The sequence below is a fragment of the Gallus gallus genome, chromosome 2, assembly GCF_016699485.2.
Source record: "Gallus gallus isolate bGalGal1 chromosome 2, bGalGal1.mat.broiler.GRCg7b, whole genome shotgun sequence".
In the NCBI taxonomy this organism is placed as follows: domain Eukaryota; kingdom Metazoa; phylum Chordata; class Aves; order Galliformes; family Phasianidae; genus Gallus; species Gallus gallus.
Genome location: NC_052533.1, coordinates 92,162,475 through 92,185,412, shown reverse-complemented (window position 1 = coordinate 92,185,412; position 22,938 = coordinate 92,162,475). Strand labels below are relative to the sequence as shown.

Here is a 22,938-nt window from a genome sequence, read left to right as displayed (position 1 = left end):
GAAAACATTCCTGTCTGCAATCATATCTGGCTTATTCCACCCTGAAAAAAAACAACCAATCCAAAACACAGAACTACAGTGAAGAGCTTTCACCTTTATTTCAGTCTAAAGTGAGTGTAAATATCAGAGGTGAAATCTGGCCTAGTTGAGCTCAGCAAGTCCTTTAACATTGACATCAGTAGAAGAGATGTTTGGCCTTTAAAAAAGGCCCTCTTCTTGTGGGCTAAAACCTCGAATTACAAAGAGTAAATGGAATAACAGTACATCACATGCAAACAATTACCTGCCCATCTTACAATTCCTTTAACATCAACATGGGCTTTCAGTTTGGTTCAAGGTGGAGGAAATGCATTTTGGAGACATTACAGTTATTCAACTGCAACCATATGTAAACCTGCTATAGCAATATAAAAAGATGCTTTGAGCTATCAGTGAAACAGAAATTCAGAAGAGCTTGCAGAAGTTAACGCATGCCACTAGCTGATGACAGAACAATCAGACTTTAGTATTTTTCTCATCTTTATGAGTTCTAATCATAAGCTTAAATACTTTTTAAAGTGTAATGCAAACAAAAAACTTCTGAATATGAAAAAAATTATATGTTTTTTTTTTGAGTGTTCATCTTGAAGACATAGTCACACGATCACTTAATAGACAACTTGCAACCTTCATTAACTTTCTGAAATCAGAATCCTCATCTATATAGGGTTTGCAAGCAACAGAGAGGAGTTATTGCCTTTGAAGCAAAGTTCAGTTTTGTAAATGATATTCTATGAAGCAAACCTGTACAGAAGAGAACTTACTTCTGAACTGCTCTGCAGATGAAATGCACTAAACAGTCTATAGTGAAAAATGCTATGATGAAAGCTTTACATAAAGAAATGAGGTTTTTTTTTCCTGTTTCAAAGTAAAGGGAAGATTTGCTTGCCCAGGACCTTCAGTACTTGGAAGTCATTCACTTCATCAGGGAAATTCATACTAGCTCTGAAAAAGTTATAATGAAATGTGTAAGAGGTTGTCTGAAGAGTATTGTATGTTAAAGATAGAAGTTTGTTTATCACACAAGAAGGCTGCGCTGAATAATACAGTAACAGGTAACTACTTATCACACTACAGGCACAGATCTTCACCTCAAGTAGAAATGCGCATTTTCTAGACAAGCAGCAAGGTGGTAGCTATTTCAGTGCACCTATTGTATAGAACTGGAACATAGAATTGCATTACTGATACCATTCAGAAACTATTAGGTACATCTGAGAACCATTTAAATGCAAATAGGATGCGAGCTGTTTGTCAGTGACTAAAAATAGTCTTCCAGGCAACTGCCTTAGTAATTAGAAACCATCTGGTATCATGAAAGAATATAATACTGTCAGTATATCCACAGGCCAAAAGGATGCAGAAGATCTCTTAGAACAGTAGAAACACCTATGTTTTTATGTTAGAGCTCTGACAATTTAAATGCAAAAATCAGATCCATCTTACTATTTTTTTTTCCCCCCAAGTTGTTCCTGGAAAATAAATAAATGAGAAGTGGAGAAGACAGACTGATATAAACTAAAAAAAATAAAAAAGGGAATTTAAGGGGAACACACACTAACGGATAAGTACCCGGGAGAGGGAAGGAGCCTTTTTGAAATCTTTCTCTCCTTTTTTACCTGGTAAAACTATGAAAGATGTAAAAGAAAAATATAAGATTGGTACCTCACCACTTAAGTCCTATCGAATTACACTTTTGATTTTTAATGTGAGGTACATAGATGTGGATATAAAGTAACTTCTCTACAACCTCTCTCTTCTCTAGCTCATTCTAGGATTTTAATGTTTGCAGACACTAAAATGAAAATATTCTAGTCTGTTAATATAAACCTGAATTTTGTTTCCAAGCCAATATATCTTAGAGAATAACTGATAAGATTGTTCTCTATTAAAAATAATAAGAACATCATAGCTTCAGTGCTCATCAGGGAGATTAAGTGATAGTTTAATGTTGACAGCAAAAAACTACAAAAATTAAAATTAGCCATTACAGTAGTTGTCTACTTCATAAAAATATCATCTTCAAGATCATATTCATATCACATTTATAATTTTCAACTTCATTTGTTAATTTGGGACAGCTGAAAAAAATACATACCTTCAGTTCCAAATTTATTAGAGATAGTCATTTATTAAGGATGTTGAATAAAGTTATCTTAAGATATTTCACTTCGATAGTTCCAATATTACAGGAATAATAGGAGCTGCTTATTGTAATTCACAGGAGGCAATTCTTATGCACAGTGAAATTCCTGAAACATTCTGATTTGTGGTTTTTTTTTGTTTGTTTTGGTTTGTTTTTTTTTACACATCAAAATAAAGAGGCAGTAGTAGATCTACTACAAATCTGATCAGCCTATGTAGGACAGAAGTTTAACAGAGCCAACAAGGCAGGCTATCGTGCTAGTTTTACACCATCTGCAAGTGATATTGGATCCTATACCATTACACAACTTGTTCTGGGGCTTCAGAAACTGAAGCTATTCCATACATGATTTTTAGATATGCCAAAATCATCTCTTTAATTGCTGCTTATGTAATTCATGAAGTATCTTCTTTCAAAAAAAAACTTTTCTTAAAAAAGACATTTCCACAGCTCAGTTAAGGTGAGTTGTTTTTTTTTTTTCTTGCATATTTAGGTGAGCAAGGCAACTGAGGTTTTCTTCCAGGCTGTCAAGACTCAGAATCCACTACATACATACTTCGGGATATACCAACTCTGAAAAATGAAACTAATTTAAGGTTTGAGACTGTCACACATGAATCATAATGATTATTCTTCTTAACCTGAGATCTTACATGAAATGAGAAGTCTTGATTTGGCTTCTCTTTTAAGTTGCACCCCATGTGAGTAAAAAACTTTGTCATTCTCTAGCACTCAAAAGATGTATCTTCACATGAATGAATTGTTCTATAAGCCTTATTTCAAACATACATAGCAATACAGAGAAATCAGTAATGTTTGCCAATGACTATGCTTCATACAATACCCCTCCTTTTAATGATTATTTAAGTAATGAATTTCCCTATCAGCACCCATTTGTTCTTCTTGTAGATGAATTGTATTATTTTCCTACACGTTTGAGTTATTCTCATGAGTAAACCTTAATTAATGACATAATAAACCTCTATAATAATTCAGTTCTTCATAGTTTAAGTGAATTTTATTTGCCCGCTTGTTATCTATAATGATTTTCTAGTATTCAACCATTTCATCTCTACTCTCAGAGAATGCTGAAACATTAAATTCATACAAGAAAAAAAGCAGTAAGATACATCTAGTGCATCTGAAACAGTCACAGTTGTATAAACACATGCACAGCTAACTTCCAAAGACTCTTAAAAATAAGAACATAACTTTCTGGAAGTCTCTATGAAGAAATCATAAAATTCTAGATACCATGTAAAGTCTCCATAGAACACTCCAGCTAACCTGGAACAATATGCAACTTACCACACCATCAATAGCATGTGACTGTCCTAGGAAGCTGCAAAACTGCTTCGGAGAAGTTCTTCCCAATCTCAGGCAAAGTATCCTTTGGAATACCAGTAATCATAAAAAGGAGAAAAGTTGACTCACTTTGTTAGCAACAAAGTGTCTCTAACAGCAGAGCACTCCTTTTCAGAAAGTAACCTTAATCCAAGGGATGTTCTCCCTTCAAAGGCTAGCCTTTAAATGTCCAAGGGTGGAGTGGACTCTGGGTCCACCCCTTCTGGTCATTTGGGAAGCACAGGTAAATTGCTTGCACCTGTGCTTCCTAGCCAGCCGTCCCCATCATGAGGTGCTCAATCATCCATTCTGGCCATGACAAAACATCCCTACATTCCCTAGATTCCCTACATCATAATTGAGTGAATTATAGCATTTCATGTTTGTATGTTATCTCAAAGAAGAATAAGGGGAAATGGAGAAGGAGAAAGGAAAAAAAAGGGAAGGGGAAAAATGGGAAAGGCCGGGTTGGAGGGGGACCTGGGCAGCCTGGTTTAGTATTAAATGTGGAGGTTGGTGGTCCTGCCTGTAGCAGGGGGTTGGAGATTCGTGATCCTTAAGTTCCCTTCCAACCTGTTCTGTGATTCTGTGAGAAAAACAAAAAGGAGAAGAGGAAGTAAGGCAAGAAAAATTGATTTTTTTTAGGAAGACATCAAAAAAGAATGTTTGTTGACATCCTTATAATTTGGTCACTATTGAATTATCACACTATGTAATAAATATGCAGATTCTTTTTTTATGCTGAAGATGTAAGTTATCACATATAATTTTCAACACCACCCTTCTTTTATAATGTCATTCTCATAGATGATCCTCCTAATCCCCATTCTTGCATACAAAAATGATTTTCTTGCATAACTTCTTGCCAAAGCTGATAAAAAGCTTATAGTCTGTATTCTCCATATTTTAACCTGGCTTTACTTAATTAAAATTTATTAATATATATGCCAGAAATAATTTAGACAGTATAAATGAAAACTATCCCAAAACTTTTAGGCAGTGTGATTCTACATTCTTTTTTTTTTTTTTTTTTTTAAGAATGTACTTTGGCATAGTAGCAACAATCAACATTCTCCTGTAAGTTAGGGAAAGAGATCCATTACAGCAGGCATAATATTAACAGACATATTTTGTGTTCTTCCATGAAGTCTAAAACTAGCCAAAATAAAATAATAAACCAGAGTGAAGATGATATATAAAATAATAAAAAAGTGTATTTTTTAATTGGAAAACTGTACAATTTAAGAGCAAACTTCAAAAATCCAGCAGCCCAAAGTAAGCCTCAAGACTTTATTTACAATTTATGTATACAGATTTAGTCTGATTGTGTGATAATCATTAATAATGCCAGTATTACCAGTAATACCTACCTCACAGGAGATAACTTTTCAAATCTTAATGGTACACTTTTCCAGCATTTAGAGAGTCTTTTTGGCATATAAAATACTGTTACCAGTATAAATGGGATAAAATATTGTCACATCAACCAAGAGAGAGATGAAATATCACAAAGAAATCAAATTAGCAAGCAAAACATCAATGATGCCAATTAAGATGCATTATTTGACTATGAAATTTTCTGTGAGCTTTGTGTTAAATGCTAAGACTAACATATTCTGTTAATAATAGGAAAAGACAAGAATTATTTCAGAGTTCCACTGTATAATTCTCTTTCCAGAACAGGCATTTCAAACAGCTTCATTTGCCTTAAAGTCTCACTGTAGTCAGCCAGAGGACTCCTACTTTATGAAAGTATTGTGGAGAATGGAACCACCCCAAATGTACCAAGAACCCTCCCTTTAAAAATCTGTTCACCATAAATTATTAGTTTTATCAAAGATTATGCTACTCAAACATTACAGATTATTTTATCAGAGGTGCCAGATAGAACAAGAATTTCGGAGACATGTTATTCCTTTCTCTGCATTTCAACATGCCTAGGAGAGAAAGACTGAAGTTTCTGTTAAAAAGGAGACAAATTTTGTTTGACTTTTCTGAAAAGTACCAGGAAGAGATTGGTTCAGGCTGTTGGCCAAAAACTCCCATGGGAGGAGAAAAAGGAGAAAAATCAGAAGTGTCTGGCCTTGGGACAGATTTAGCAGAAATCTTGCAGGCTCCCTCTTCTTGTCTTTGCAACACACTTGATTTACAGCCATGTAAATTATAACTGGCAATGTCCAAGCCCTCTCACTGTTAAAATGACTTTTGCAAGGCTTTCTCAACCACATGGCTCTCGAACTTCTAGCCTTCAGTACAGGATTTTGTTGTTCCTAGTACCACATGGAGACAGAGGCAGAAGTAAATCACGTTCTCATATGTAAACATGTATTTTTCAGTTGTCATATTTATTTCTTTCACAATCAGTAGAGAGAGGAATGTGGTTTTGGGGCATAGTTCAACACATCTACTTTAAACAACTGAAAAGCTTGGTTAGATTTTTGCCACAAAAGGGCCTACAACATCTGTAGGAAAAATCTTGAGAAACTAGCTCAGATGTTATGACAGTTCTGCAGGTGTATAATTTAGTCATCACATAACTAAACAACAATAAGAAGCCAAAAGCCCTGAATCCATTAGCTCAGTCTTTTATCTGAGATATTTAGGATCTCACATCTTTACATGGCTTGAAAGAGATTTTCTTCTTCCTTTGAATATATATCTGTTGAAGAGGTAGGGGAGGATTTAATTTTTTCTCTTCTCTCCAGGAAAATTCTTTAAACTTATTTCAGGAAAAAAAAAAACAACAAAAAAAAACAAAAAACAAACAAACAAAAAAAGAGCTCCCTAATATTTATTGTTTTTAAGAAAATCCTTAATTTTCCTTCAATTCTATAACATGCCTATATCCCTTTCACAGAGATAGGCATTTTGAATAGATGACTGAGATTTTATAATAGTGATCTGTGATTTTATGTTAGTACTGTTAGTTTTCATTACGGTGCTTGTGAAAGAAAGTGAAATCCCTAGCGATTTCATTGCTTTTTATTTCAGAATATCAAGGATTCACAAACTAGATTTCTCGGAATTTTAAAATTAAATTCTCCCCTCCCCCTTGGGAAATACTTAGAAATGTATCTTCATTGTTTCTCATAATTTACCATTTATTATATGAATATAAATTCAGTGTTCTGAATGTGTATAGCAAAGCTTAGAATTTAAGATACACTTCCCCATGAGCAGTGAGCCATACCCATAGCCAGTCACAGCTGTTAGGTCTTCAGCATCTTAGAATGCCTCTTGATTACAGCAGACTTTTCTTGGGAGTCTATCTTTTCAGGAAGTAAAGGCCTGATCCAAACCCCGCTGAAGTCAATGGAAAAAGACTCCCATTGACTACAATGGGCTCTGGATCATGCCCTAAGTCCAATCTCTTCATTAATGCAGGATTAATAATAAGATGGCTTTCTAGTACCCTGGAGTACCTAAAGTCCCGGCAATTTCAGCTGAACAACTTCACTTTAGACTGCAGTCCGCTGAAATTTGAAAGATGAAGCTGAGGTCTGTTTGAGTGATAAGAAAACATTAACTGGGGTATTTTCATTTCCTTATAGTCAAATTCATCAGTTCAGTCAAAATCCTTAGGCATCCTGAGAAAATAAATGAAGCCACAGAAAAATACATTTTTCAAACCATATTTGCTTCAGAAACATAGTATAGACTCTGATTTGATCAAGGAACAGATGTAAGGGGAGATCAGTATAGAGTCTCACAATATGAAACAAGCTAAAAAAACTACTGTACAGTTAACTACATAAGGGTTTTAGTTTCATTTCTTTTTAAATTGACAGAAAATACATGATACAAAGATTGTCATAGTGTTTTCTCAGTTTGTACAACAAAGCACAATCAGTTCACAATGAGACGAGCAGAAGGATATTAACATTACAAAAATAACACCTTTAAGTTCTCTGAGCTTGCAGATGTGCATTGTGAAATGTTATATTAGTACAGACTTTGACAAACAGTAAATGAACAGAATTACTACAGTCATTAAATTAGATACAAAAATATGCCTACATTAGGATCAGTTTTATAGAAAATAAACATCTGAAAGGTCTTTTGTGCTTTTCCTGTTTAAAATTTGTTCTTATGATAAACCACTTCATTAAATTTCTGCTAGCAGTATTTATTAATTTACCTTGCTTATGCACACAGACAGGAATGGCTCAAAAGTTGAAACATTTTCATTTTTTAATCATTTTGTAATGGTACTGCTAAAAATATACACAGGAGACAACTACTGATCTTTTGGGCCTTGCACATGAAGTCTAAGCCATTAATTGTAGTGCAAAATCTTCACATAGACCAAAGTTATGATTTTCATGTATGTACCTGAAATGAAAGCAATACACAGTAATTCATATATCACCCAGGCAATACTACTAGTACAAGCACAAGAACTTTGCAAGTACACAGTCACTGCAAGAAATCCAAATGAAAAATGTACAGAATTGTTCTCTTTCCTTTTTTCATTCCATCACTCAGGTAGATATCTATCTTTTTCATGCTATAACATTTAAGAATGTTTTCAGAAATATTGCTTGGCCCACATCTCCTCCTTCACTCTCTTAACTGAGTCTATAGTTCTTTCTATCACATCCTTTTCACCTGTATCATCACCCACAGCAACAATGCCACAAGTTGGATCAAAAGTCATTATTTATAGTTGACATTAATGTAAAATAATAAGCAGTAACTGCTCAGGTTTATAAAGAAGAATGAATGGAAAAAAATGTAAAGGGGCTTCAGAAATAAACTTGTGTATCAGTACTATCAATCTTGTTTTCACAATGGGAGGAGAAAGAGCCTTTCTTTTCCCTGGGGAGCATTGAGGAGAAACAGATTTTTTATTAACTAAATGTATTTTATTTTATTTTTTAATTAAAAGAGGAGAGAGAATGCACTCTTGCTCTCATATTCCTTACTTTCCCAATTCATCCTCAGGCAAAACACATTTGGTAGATTAAACCTCCACTAGAAAAGTAATGTTCACAATTGTGTTTTTTTCTCCTTAGAAAACAATAAACACTGAATCATGCCCTGAAAATTTTAAAAATGAAATAACCTCCTTCTACATACAAACAAAGGAAATCTTAATTAAAACTTAATGAAGGGCAGAAGAAAAAGAAATAATATTAAAAGGAGAGTCAGAATAGAAGGAAGCATTCACCCTGAGACACTTAATATTTTAATTGGTTATTTGGAAGAAATAAGAAATGTTATGATTCTTATTCTAACCTTATTAAAGTCAGTGGCAAAAAGCCCAGTGAGTTCAATTGGGCCAATATGAAGTTCTAACTGAATGAAGAAATTACTTCAGATGAAATATTACTTTATTCCCTCTGTCTTCAAATTCTAGCAGAAAAAAAAAATATCAAAGATTGGTTGAGACCAGTCACAGAGGCATATTATTGAGTTTATCTTGACCTGGATCAAAGGAAATAATTACTTTGGGAGAGAGTAACTTTTGAGTGTGAATTTATTGACTTAACAGTGCTAGACACTGTTGAAATTGGCTGCTCTACAGAAGTGTCTAAAACCTGCCCTGTCTACATTGCTGAGAAGGAAGTCCTATTTAAACACAATAAACATTGAACCTTTCTCTGAAAAATATGTAAATTTAGTTAAGGACAAAGGGCACATTCACTTGTGATTATGGTGCCCTCTGCCAGGTGGCATTTGTTGTAAATTCACAGGAGGCTCTGCTCAAAGAAACATTCACTCCCTTTTCCTGCATGCATGAGAACTTATTAGCTCTTCATGCTGAAGCACTAGTACCAATAGACCAGAGATAGAACCCATTTTTCTCTTACCAAAAACATTACCTCAGGGTCTCCTTCCTCCAGCTGCCACTGGGTGTTGACAAGTATTTGAGCTTTTTCACCTGTGAGAGTGACAGACCTGGCAGGGGGAATGGCTATCTAAGGCTGTCCAGTTTATTGAGGAACAGTCCATTTTCTGTAGTGATTATGTTCCATGGCTCAGAAGCAGGTGCTTCCAAATTCAATTACAATAGCGGAACTGAAACACAGAAGGATGCAATATCAGAGCTTCCTTTCAACTGGAGGGTTTCAGATATAGTTACCTAATGCTGTCAATTCAAATAACAGGAATAATGAATTATTCTTCAGTTTCAGGAGAGATCAACTTATAAAAATGAATGTAGTCAGATAAACATTTGAGAAAGCAAAAGAACGTCAAAGAGATAATGCTAGTCCACCTCATATTGATGCCAATAAAAGAAGTACTTTTACTGAAGAGGGATTTTATTTAAAATGCTTAGGTTTCCAGTGTACAGTGGGCTTAAAGAGTACGACAGACATATAGAAACTTTTAGACAAGGCCATTCCCTCCACTACTTTCACTGCAGTAGCACTGACAGAGCAGTTCCAAGTACCCATAGCTCCCTTTGATTCAACTCTACTTATCCCAGTGAGTAGTCAACCCATATTAGATCTTGAAGCAAGATTCAGCTTCAAGATATTGAGTATCTTTAACTAAAAGCTTTTAACATTCATCAGGAGCAATTAAAAGTCATAAAAAAATAGCAAAACACAAATAAAATGATTTAGTCTCGATCTGGTAGAACAGATGTTTTCTAAGAACCATGACATTTTAACTACTTTTTTTCCGACAGAATAAAACACTACAAGCATCCTCAGCAAGCTAACCAATAAATCTTTTAAATTTATGTTCATGCTCACAGGAATTGAAATACATTTCATAATGCCAAGCATTAAATGTTCTGGAAATGGATGAAAGCCTTCCTTTGTATTTCTCAGTCCAACTTCTATGTACAATATCAGTCCAAATACTTATAGCATTAACTTGGGAACATTTGCAGTTTTCAGCAATCTGATCACTGTTTATTGCTATCTGGGGACACATAAACCCTTGTGCTCATTCTGAAGTATTCTGTGAGGTATGCATACTAAATGATGGAAATCATGCCATATTATAAAACTTCCTGCATATGTCAGCATATGCTCTGCATTTTACAAATTAGTCTGTGTTAAGCTTCACTACATACATGATATAGGGGAAATTCATGCCTTTGCTTCAAACTTGACATTCTTGCAAATTTTTAAACTGAAATTTATTTCCTGTTGAAAACAGCAAAGGCAAAATGTTGTAATATTCTCATTCCATGTTCATTGAATTTAAGAATTTTATAAAATTTAAATAACAAGCTTGGCAGAGGCTTACATAAGCATCATTATTACACATCATGTTCACAAGCTTGTATCAGCACAAAATGCTCCCCTAAAAACACATCACCCAAGCAGTAGATTTAGCTATATTCATTACTATTATCATGAAAGAAAATTATGCTTTAGTTCTTCCTTTCTCCTTCACAGTGTATTTTATCACTTTAGACATCCCTGCTCTTCAGAAGTGATTCTACACTGCCTGATCACTTAAAGATCCTTTTCAGAGTTCTGTGAATTAGGCCCTTGAGTGTGACCTTGTATTATGTCATTGCACTTTTCTCCTTCAAACAATCTATTATGTCAACAGTACTGGCTAGGTGCCATAGTGCAATTTTTTGCTTGGCACAACAGGCATTCTACTGTACAGTTTCCTTTTCTAAAGGATTTACTGAAAATGTAGAGCTGAAAGTGTCTGAGCTCTCAGAATAAGAGCTTTCAAGAGTACTTGGGAATGCAGAGAGTTTATGATTCTTAGAACTGTATGAAACAAACATAATTAAAAAGTTAGCAGCCAATACCAGTCAAAATCTAAAATCAAAACAAGTAAATGCATTAGAGGATTTGCAAACTGTTCAGTAGAAACAGAAGTGTCTCCATTTTATGGTATAACACATTAATTGTAAGCATAGTGTACAATTATTTATTTACTTACCACAGTTGGATTCTTTGATGCATTTTTCTTGGGAACCTTCTTTGCTTCCCACTTCTCCTGTCTCTACTTTGCAAAGAGGATAATTAGCACTACATTCATATAGAGGAAATACAACTATAGTGTAAACCTAGGTGATTAGAAAATTAGTGGTTTTTTATCACCTAATATTAGGAGGAACCATGCAGCTAAAGTACTCATGTCGTTCTTCACACTGAGAAAATATTTTAACAATCTTCACATGCAAAGTTTGTTCTATCTTTTAATCTAGGTAATCTCATCACTGGAAAGTCAGTCCCAAACAGTATAGCAGTTACTGAGAGGCCTGGAGAGCCTTAAAATATTCCTAAATCTCAGGGGAAAATAAAATAATTTCTCCTTAGAGCTTCATGCTCAACTTCAGTGTCCTTAGAGTCATGGCATTCAGAAAGTAATAGTTGAGATATGAATGTTTCTGAAGAATGCAGAAGACAACCCAAACAGGGTGTTAGAATGTAATTTTAATTTATTTTTTAAAATATTAGAAGTATATTAACTTAAGATAAAGAGTAAATTAAAAAAATAAAATTAAAAATATTTCATTTTAAATTTAATTAGCTATTTCCAATTTAACTCTTAAAACATACAGACATACGCAGACAATGTAAATATTTTTATAGAAAAGGCTTAACAAGACCAAGTTCTCCAATGCTCACCAACTTATTATCGCCATAACTAGAGGTAAGATTTACATTGCTACCAAAATCAGCAACAAAGACCACCAGATCTGTATCATTACCCCATTTAGTGTCACCAGCAACGAAGAGTGGTGAGCTCACCATCACAGGCTGTATGACAAGATCCTGATTCAGAAATTAGCCAAGAAGTTAAGATCTTTCTTAGTAACTTTACTGGATACTTCCCCCTCAGTGTGTAGTAGCTTGAAACCACATTGCTTCCAGTTAAAAAAAAAAAAATAACCTCATGTTTAGATATATTTTTCATCTTAATGCAACCAACTGAACAGAAAGAGCCTGTGCAAAGTCTGTTCTACTAATTCTGAGAGGCAGAAGAAACATTCATTTTCTCAAACCATCAAAAATTTCCTAAATGTTCTCTTTCTTTTCTCCATATACTCCAAACAGATGTGTTTAAAACATCATGATGTATAAAGTTAATGTTCTTACAGAGATTTCCAGAAAAGTTTGTGCTATTGAGATTTCTGACTTTTGATCAAAGATAGTTGAATAATAAAATCTGAGAGAAGTAAAATCATGCAGATCTTCTAGAGTACTTTCTTATGTTTGTTTTTATGCACCTTGGATCTAATCATTTTCCAGCAGTACAATAAATGACTCAGCTAAACTCTAATGAAATCTGATAGCACTTTTTAAAAAATCCACGTACTATATCATATCACAACAAGTATTTTTTTCATTTGAGTCATCCATTTGACAGAAGTGTGTTTGCATTAAAAAAGAGGAAGAGAGATAAAACTAGGAATTCTAGCTAAATTTTGGAAGAAAAATCACAGATTTGAACAAACAAGCTCTTATAATATTAAGATCACATTAACTTTTCACCCTAATGAAAAGAACTGAAAGTTTTCCCAGTTACTCTCTTTTTTAGTCACCAAAGTGATGATGATCTTAGCAATGGAGATGCCATAGTGCATTAGTACTCTATTACCAACTAACTCAAAATACTCAATATTTACCTATGCTGTTGTAGACTTTTCACGAATAGACTAGAAGTTAGCAAGACCTGTTATGTTACTAAAGTTACCCTCTAATGATAACACAAGCCTCTGGGCTTGGAACACTACCATGAAACTTAGGCTAGAGTTGAATACATTCCTCCTTCCAAGAAAGCTGTAACGTACCATTTCATTATGAAGAAGGTGCCAGATACACTCAGAATATCAAACCAAGTCATCCCGCAGATGCTTTTTATACCAAAACAGTCAGCAGAATGTGGGAGTGAAAAAGGAATTAAAATTTTCTTCCTTTGGCAAGGAATGCTCAAAATAAAAAGACCTACCTTTTAATCCAAGAAGACCATAGTTCCTTTTGGTTAAATTTATTATATGGATGGGGGGTTAGGATTGTATTTGAATGGTAATGAAATGTTCCATCTCTTAGTCTTGTAACTGTTACTCTTGTCATTGCTACATTGATCATTGGGAAAATAACTTGCTTTTGTTTATTATGCTCTCTTTCATTGTTTTACTTTATTTTCTAACTTACAAGGGTCAATTACTCATAGAGAATTCTTTAAATTACTGATTTGTTAAAGTGCAGCTCACCTATATCCTCAATGACTTTGAAAAGTCCTTTAGCACTTAGCAAAAATATGAGGACTGAGGTTGTTTATCCCCAGTGTATATTGCATTCTGCTCATCAATAAAGGTAGTGAAAGCCATTCACTTCCAACAAACTGATTTTTTGTAATGAAAATTTTGATTGAACAAAGCAAAGCAGAATCAAGTGTTATGATGTGAATAGGGTACAAATTAGAGCCTGCAGTTGTATTAGCAAAACCTCATATGCAACGTATCTTCATTTGCCAATGCAGTTGTTACAGCTCAATGTTCATTTAACCAGATACCATTACTGAGGATTCGTGCAAAGTCCCACCAAATTTTTTGTTTTACAATCAGTTCAGCAAGCACCATTGCTGCATTTCACATCCAATAACTGCCAAACTCAAATAACTACTTTCCAGTGAAGCCATCTCTTTATAAGTAGTTCAATATGTTTACTCTATCTCCCACTAGAGCTGAGGAGGATGTATTGAAGAAAAGTAAGCCTAAAAGGACAGAATAATTAGATATTGAAGAGCATTCTGCATATGGCAGCATGAGAATTTTCCTATAGACCCATTAAATTCTTGTCTTCCTATACTTGTGCAAGCAGCTAGTAAGTGCTTTCCAGAGCACTACACAGCCAGTACTCACAGTTGTGGAGTCCTGCTGCTTGGAATTTTTATTTTATTTATAAAACAGTATTGCACTGCAGTCTTCCATTATCTGAGAATGAAGAGATGCAATATTTCTACATGCTGTTGGCCAGAACTGTTACTTTGATAATGCAATCAGAATAGTGTTGTTATTTCTATTTTTTATCATGAGCAGCTGGATTGTTCTTGTTGTGGTTTGTTGTTTGGAGGGGTTGGTAACTTCCCTTTTTCCTGTGATGACACTGAGAGGTTCCAGATCAATGTGACTCCTTTTTCTGGGAGAGAAAATGAAGGGGAAGCACCAGCTGCTGCTTCTCCTGGTAGCTGATGTTCTTGCCTTGCTGCTGACAGCTCCGCCACGCCACGTTTGAAAGGCTGTGCAGCACAAATATGTTTTACTATACATGTGAAGGAAGCTAGGATGGTAATTTATGTTGTGTGGAGAGTCATACTCTTACAGATACAGTGTGGGAGAAAACATAGGAGTGCTTTAAGCAAAATTTGGTTCAACAATGGTACAGATGTCTTTGGGAGAAGAGAATGGGTGGAGATGAGATTCTTTTTCCCAGCACACTGAAGTATGGCTTTTGCAGAAGCATGCATGCCAGCCCAGAGATATATGGCCCAGACATCACTAGTGCATAATCATTGAGATAAAAACACAATATTCCTAGTAAAACTTTACCCCAGTCCTTCCCAATACATCTAACATATTCTGTTGTTCTGTACAGAGTAAAGGTAATTAAGATACGCTGTGATCATGTCTTCATTTTGCTGTTTCTGGACAAGAGAAGGTTAAGATGGCTCTGGAAGAGATAAATGGGGAAGAGTCAGGTGGATGAATGAATAAAATAAATCCAATGAGCTAATAGGATTTCGGCATTTTCAATGAATTTGGAGGAGAGAAGGGATCAAAACTAAATTAAATGTGGACAGAAATAAAATGTCATAGTGAGAAAGGTCAAATGACCATCAGAGTAAAGAGAGATTATTCTAATGAAAAGGAAGAGAAGTGGAGACATGAGTCCAAAACTTCACATCAAATGTTGAGTCAGGAGTAAGGACTTATGAGACTCCAAGTTCAGATAGGAACTTTCATATTTAAAACAATTCTGAATGGTTCTGTTTTCCATCTTTTTACCATTTAGGTCTTTATCTATGATCCCTTAACTCAAGTACTTCTCTGTGGTAGCCAGGAGAGTCCACACAAAGAAAGTAGACAACAAGAAAATTATTAAGTATTATTAAGTTTTACAGTTCCCTTTTGAATTTGAACATGGACAGTATATCTACTGGGTGGCTATACAGTTTATCTGCGTTACACATCTGCAAATTTGTGAGTGGTTGTGAGATACAAGCCTTCATTTGCATTCCTTGCTCTGTTATTTTTCCTTGTTTCTGACTTAATTGGATGCCAGTAATCTCTTTCGAGGAGGAAACCTTTTCCAAAGGGAAATCATACCTGCTTGGTTCAAGAGAGTATCTCCAGAAGAAAAAAAATTGGATAAAATCAGAAGAGTAAGCTACTTAAACTTCTCAGATCCATATCTATAAATTTATGGATATGGATCTGATCATATATAAATATATGTATATATATATATATTTCCAGCTGTTGTTAAGACTAGAAAATATTGAAAATTTTTTCATTGGGATGGTTTATGAAAAGGAATTCTTGGGATTTTTAATATTGATGCAGAGAAGTATTAGCAGACTAAAAAAATGTATTTCCTGCATTGGAAAAAAACGAGTAGGAGTAGTTCACACATCATCTAAAAAGAAAAGTAAATACCTAACACTACAGGCTTGGAAAGAGAGAACAAAAAAAAGATAAAATTAAAAGTAATGTGGCAATGCACCGTGGTTACAAAAACTCATCTTAAAAAAAGTATGTAAGGAACGAGCATACTGTGAGCATGGCTATAAATCACACACATTGCATCCACTGGTCAAACCAAAATGTTCTAGTGACTTTTGGTCTTGGTTTTAGTATTAGGCAAACACGAGGTAAAATGCATGAAGCTATCATGCCCAAGTCATCTAATCCACAGTTTTTTATTATGTTTACTAGTTAACTGGGTTGTCAGACAAAGTACATTAGCTGTGTTAATTCAATAAGCCAAACCTTTCCATAGAATGGAGAAGATATGGAGCTGGTAAAACTTTACTTGTAATCTGTGTTCAAATACCAGTTGCGAGCTTTCATTTTATTTGAAATTGAAAATCTCGAACCACTTTCTGTTCTTTAAAGAACTGGCTTTGTAAAAAATACACATAGGAAAGGCAAACTGTTTACTTTCAGCAACAATCCCCTTTGTTTTAATGTGATGAGTTTTATAGATCTCATTAAGATATCTTACTGTTATGTGATACCAAACAAAATCTATCATTATTGTTTGTAAATTGTGGATCAAGATATTATTTACACAGACTATATGCAAAATAAAATCTCTCAAAACAGGTCTTTCCATTTAAATATTTAAACTGGGTTTGAAATCAGAATTGTTTATTTCTTTAGTAAATAATTTTATAATTTGACTGTTCCCTCAGTATAGACATACTTTGTAATTTATAAAGGTTTCTTTTTTTTTAAAGATATTCCTAGCTCTCAGAAAACAAATATTTGAAGGAGTTTCAAGATCAAGTAAGGAAGTTAGCATTACCATTCTCAGTTTGCTTGAACTGCTGTATTATCACAGATTTTAACATTTTGCATTCATTTTCCCTGATGCAACTAATTTTACTTTAAGAAAGTAGAGATGTGCTTGCTACATAAATATTAATATCCATGTCTTCTCCAGCTACATTCTCTCACTCAGCACTTCACTAAAAAATCATAAATTGGATTTTCCTGTGTTCATGTCTAGTGGAGAGTAGACCAGCTCTGTTTTTCAGTGGGATTTAGGCACTTAAATGTGTAGCAGTTTTGAAACTCAAGGCTTCAGTATTTTTCTAGGTGGCAGATTTAATTAATTCAAAGCTAAATTCACATATTTACATTTCTCCTTATATATTTATTTATACATTATCTCATTAGTAAATATTTATAAATATACAAAAATGTGTGTGCATGTATATACATTATTTCACTAACTCTTTCCTACTTCCATGGTTTTACTATGGATGCATAGATGCATCCATTTTAAGCACAGAATTGAGAAAAAGAAATCATTATCATCAAATAGAGTGTGGAAGATTAGGAAAAAAGAATAAAAAAACCCAAAGTGTATGAACTTGGAAATGGATACTCAAAATATACTATGAACACATGCTCAGGATCTACGTCATTTACAAAGGGCTCAGTGACTCTCAGTGACTGCAGTGGAGGAGGAGTGTTTTTCATAGCTAATATAGGATAACAAACAAATAGATCAGGCTAAAATTACATTCTGTATAATATGTTGAATATACATGAAAGTACAGGAAATCTTCTTCATCACACATAATTCCTAAAATATATCTGTAGAAAAGAATCTGTTTTGAAGAAAAAAGATTTTCTGTGTTGGCTGTTATGTGAAGTATGTAGCATATATGCAAATAGATGATACAAAAAATATTTTTTGTTTTGTTTTGTTTTTTGTTTTGTTTTGTCAGCCTCAGGTTTTCTTTTTCCCATCCTTTTATACTTTGGGAAGACCCAAGGAATTCTTCTCAGTTAAAAATAAAATAAAACCCAATAGAAATATTCATCAGAAATACTTAATAATAGTAATAAAACCTAGCAGATAACTATGAATGACAAAATGTTTAAGAAGGAAATGACTTTTCTTTTTAGACAAAATTTAGAAGGTAACTATTTAAACTGATAATCGTACTACGGTTTTATGCATGGTTATTGAATTCTTAAACAGAGATTTTTTTTTTTCAATATACCTAATTTTGAATTTTCAGCCTATAATATTTCCTTAATCAATTAGCCTCACAGGTTTGATTCCAATATTTGTTATTAATGTTTATGGCTTGAATTACAGATAGCATTGTATGTCTGCATCCCTAAAATTGAAGTGCAGCCATAATATTTGTATGACTGGTAGAAATCACCTGCTATGCTGCACTGAAGCAAACTCCCTAATAACAGCCAGAAAAATAAATTAGTTAAGAGTGCAGAACTGAACAAAATATTGTCACAAACCTTTTCATATTTATGTATTATGAATTTTCAAATCTGAAGAGATTGATGCAAAATAAATAAGGGATGAGAGGCAGCTGATTCTGATGTGTCGGAGTTTTACGTTCCTAAGAGCTAAACTTTGCGTTTAAACTCATGAATGCTAAAAGATTTGTAAATCTAGTTAAAAAAAAAAAATGCCATTAAACTCAAGGTAGGAAATTATTATACATTTTTTTATGTATCTTTATATAAAAAGTTACAAGTAGCAAGCATATGACACAGAAATGGAACAGTAACAGCAACAGTTGTGAATGCATGCTTTTTACAATGTGTCTAATAAAGAGATTTTTCCCAACTCAAATATTCAGTAACATACATGCAGATTATTTTCTCAATGTCAAATTCAGTCATATTGCTAGATGCTTATCCAACAAACATTTCTATTGAAGTGATTATGAGCTGCTAAATACCTGATTTTAATAAATTGTTCCTGAAATTGGGAATTTTACTTGCAATGAAAAGAAGAGAGAAATAGAAAAAGAGAAAGGACTGATAAGCGCAATGATGAAAGTCTTATTGCCTTCTAGTGATTTTACTCAACACTGTTTGCTGAATTTTGTCATGATATGAGAATAGCTGGTCAGAGAGTCCATAAAACCTCTAGCTGGTGTTTCCAAGGTCCATAGTTTCACATTTCATTGTAGCATGTTCAAAATCACCCAGGAGCGCACTATTCTCAAGAACTCTATATAATGAAAACAATGTACATACAACAGAAGTTCAGTGTAACTCTTCTTCCACATATCACACAACATACATGTAGATAACAGACATAATATATATCAGCCAAAATAAATCTATGAAAAAAATAAATAAATAAAGTAGGGACAGTCTCACCCAGGAGCTAACTTCTTCAAGTTTGCAGCAAATCTTAAAATGTATTTAAAAACTAAGGAGCACTTGGTGGCTGGCAACCAAATTAGAAAAGAAACATATTATTGTGCAATGGGAATCTCTTGCTAAAGAAGTAAGAAATGTCTTAGGTTTGGATAAAGGCAGTGAAATGAAATTAGACACATGTCCACTCTCTCTTTCCGACAGCTGAAGTAATTCACTATAGATTTTTCCATTCAGTTCACATGACTGTATTAATATTTCTTCTCTGAAAGCAAAACAAAGTTAAAATATGTTCTCTCTAGGAAGAAAAATACAGGCAAGTATTTACTTAAACTATCAATAATAATAATAATTTAAAAAAGCATTAATGGAATATCTCTCAGTGAAATTGTTGTATAGATGTATGCACATGTAAATATGTATATACATATATATGTGTATATGTATATACATATGTAAATTGACAGACTAACAACTATCTATAACTTTAACATGCAAAAACGAGATGATGTTTATTAAGTGTTGATAAAAAATTACACAAAATTAAAAACCTAGGAAAAGACTCAGAAATAAAGTTTAATTTCCAACATTAACATTAATTCTACAAAATTTCTAGATTTATCTGCACTTCTATAATTTTTTTCCCTGACACTTACAACAAGATTGAAGAGTAAAACAAACTGAAAATGAACTGTTTCATATCTTCATGGCTGGGGTTAGACTGATAAATTTCACATAGTTTCACATATCAAACTCTAAATTTTATTTTCATAAATAAGAAATTAAGAAAACACTGGAGCCATGCTAAGCATCTCTTTTTATGATGTGTATAGAATGCAGGTTATATTTAGATGAAAGATTACACTTAGCTGATTCTACAGTCAAGAATAAGAATGTAATAGATACTGCTTTAGTTCACAGTGCTAAACTAATCATCTGTCCAATGTTTAGTTTTTTTCTGTATTCAAATCTATGTCTCTTTCTATGCAAAGACTTCTACGAGGCGGTGTATAAAGTGGGAACTAACAGACATTTTAACAATATAACAAATAAAATGGAATGCAACAGACGGTTCATTTGCTGTACAGGTATGTTTACTTACCTCAGGTTTGTCTCTTAGACCCTAGTTGTGTTGTACTCAGACTCATGTTTGCTTAGAGACCCAATGAGGCAGAACCTGGAATGTTATGGCTATTTCATTCAAAATAATAATGTTTGCATAGAAAAAAAGAAATATATGCATATAGATACTTAATAGAGAGTACATATTGATAAGCTGTTCAATATTCATGAATAATTTACATTGGCATGCAATTAGATTAAGATAAATAACTCCTTTTTAAGAGAAAAAAATGTCTTAATGTGCAAAGAAAATATGGGGAGTATGTAAACAGTCACAAGAAGTGCATAAATAATGCATGCAAGAGAAAACACAAATATTTATAAAAAGTTTCTGTTTGCTTTTCCGAATAAATAGCTCATATCTTTTTTTCCTTTTTCTCTACTCATAAACTTTTAATCACTTATATTTACAGTCATTTAGAGTGCAATATACAATAAATTAGCTTTTTTATTAAAAATATCACACTCAAATTTTTCATTGATTAAAAAGATTTTTTTAAACTACATTCTTATATGCAAATATATGAGCATTCTCTATTCACTACACTGTCTCATATTGTAAATGATATATGTTTATATAAAAAATCACGCTGTGATAGTGGAACAGATACATTAATGTTATGCAAATATTGTCACTCACTTCATAAAAGATACTATTTCATGGGTTTCCTTACTGCAGGATAATGTGTCTCCTTGTTCTGTCATGTGTCATAATGAATAGATGTATTTTTGTTATTGATGCATTCATTTAGAAATGTTAGACCAATAGTGGACAAAATTCGAGGCCACCACAGTTTCAAGGAAACCATATGCATGTGGCTCTTTCAAAAGATAAATTCAGACAAAATCTTTGGTTTTGTTTTTTTTTAATGTACCTGTTCTCTGTCGGCTTGTGTGTCCACATGTATGGGCATGTAAATAAAACAGTGAAAGAAAGATACTGGATAGAAAGGTGAAACTGATATAGAAGTTTCCAGGAAACTGGAGCAGAGATGAGAGACAAAGAATAATAATAAAATGGCATGTGCTGTCAAGAAAAAGAAATTTAAGCAATAAACAGAGAAGGAAATGAATATGTCTTTACTGGGGAAAAAAAAAAAAAAAAGTGAATATGTTTGTGCAATCAAGTCTCTACACAATAGTCTTCATCAAAAATCTATTGATACTGACCGCTGAACAGCTTTATCATGTCTTGACAGCCTGTGGCTTGTGGTTGGTACCTCTTCAATTTCATCTATCTCACACGTATCTGCAGCATCTTGTGAGTAGCTATGCTTCATGACAAGGATATTTCTCCTGTTCACGGGCTGAATGAGGGGTTTTACAGGCTGGGGTTGTATTTCTGTCAAGACAGAAGCATCTCTTGTGCTGAGGTTACTACGGCTGCCCTTAGTGCTAGACAGTTGTGATCCACAGTGATGGTCATGAATGCATTTAGAAGATGATCTTCGCAGTTTATGATAATTTTCAAAGTCATCTGCAACATCAGCAAGGTCAGCTGTAGTCCCTGTCCCTCTGAGGGTGCATAACTCATAATGAGGAGGCTCAAACACCTCCTGGAACACTGTTTGATCAAAGTCTGTTTTCCTTTGGACAAATTTTTTACGAGGCTGCTTGATCTGTACTATCACAGAGATAACAATGAGGATGATGACAATGCAAGACGTCACCCCAATTATAGTCCCACTGGTGTTGGTGAGTTGGTCCAATAGGTTAGCTTTTCTTTTTTCTGCGTGCAATGAAAAAAAAGAAATAAACAAAACACAGAATTAATTTCACGTCAAGATTAAAAAAAAATCATGATGTGTTCACAGAGTACTGCAAAGTCATGCCTAGTCTATGTCTAAGTTCTCATAATCAGTCTTACTGGGGAAAAGTGAAAAGGAAGAAATCAGGTGCTCATGGAAACCAAATAAATAACATATAGGTCCTCTGATTGGCTCCGCATTTGGTTAGTGGTTTATTCAGGGTATATTATAAGCTTAGCTAGCTGAAATATTTATGTATGTTTGTTTAAAAAAAAAAGCAACCACAATAAGAAATAGATGGATTTAGTGCCACCTCGGAACTCTTCATCTGCTAAAGCTCCCAAATCAGATGCAAAATTTCTGTTATTTACTGTCTACTCCAGTAAATACATGCAGGTGGAACATTAGGATTAATGAAACAGCAAGTCTTTACAGGTTCTAGAAATAAATTCTTTGCATTGGGAACTTCTTTGAACTACTGTTATTTATGAGCTAACTGGGACTGTTGATAGTACTCAATGAAAAGCTAAATCAGGAGAAAATAGAAAAGTTGTTTAAACTGAGCTTCCAGAAAGGAAAAGAGAAAAGAAAAAAAGAAAGAAAAAAAAAAGTGCAGGTTATTTATTTTGTTTGTGAGTTATTAATTTCCAAAACTTTACAAAAGGTGTATAAATACTCAAAGCTGATCAAAGCTGTGATGTTTTACTCAGGGGCTGGCCATAAAATTCAGTGTT

At 33.7% G+C, this 22,938-nt stretch overlaps 1 protein-coding gene and 1 non-coding gene across 3 annotated transcripts in view; both read right to left on the bottom strand.

The window, feature by feature from the left end:
* Nucleotides 1-6,805: 6,805 nt before the first annotated feature.
* Nucleotides 6,806-6,894, bottom strand: MIR1803 (microRNA 1803). The gene has a single exon (NR_035306.1). It is a non-coding gene; the product is annotated as a microRNA 1803 (primary transcript).
* Nucleotides 6,895-18,651: 11,757 nt separating this feature from the next.
* Nucleotides 18,652-22,938, bottom strand: part of NETO1 (neuropilin and tolloid like 1) — a 68,325-nt gene continuing 64,038 nt past the window's right edge. For both annotated transcript variants that reach the window (XM_419104.8, XM_046928118.1), the window contains exons 9-11: nucleotides 21,627-22,185; nucleotides 20,437-20,511; nucleotides 18,652-19,182 (exon numbers count right to left, since the gene is read on the bottom strand). In XM_419104.8, coding sequence (XP_419104.3) covers nucleotides 20,451-20,511; nucleotides 21,627-22,185 — 620 coding nt within the window. In that variant the 3' untranslated portion in view covers nucleotides 18,652-19,182; nucleotides 20,437-20,450. The remainder of the gene's footprint in view (nucleotides 19,183-20,436; nucleotides 20,512-21,626; nucleotides 22,186-22,938) is intronic.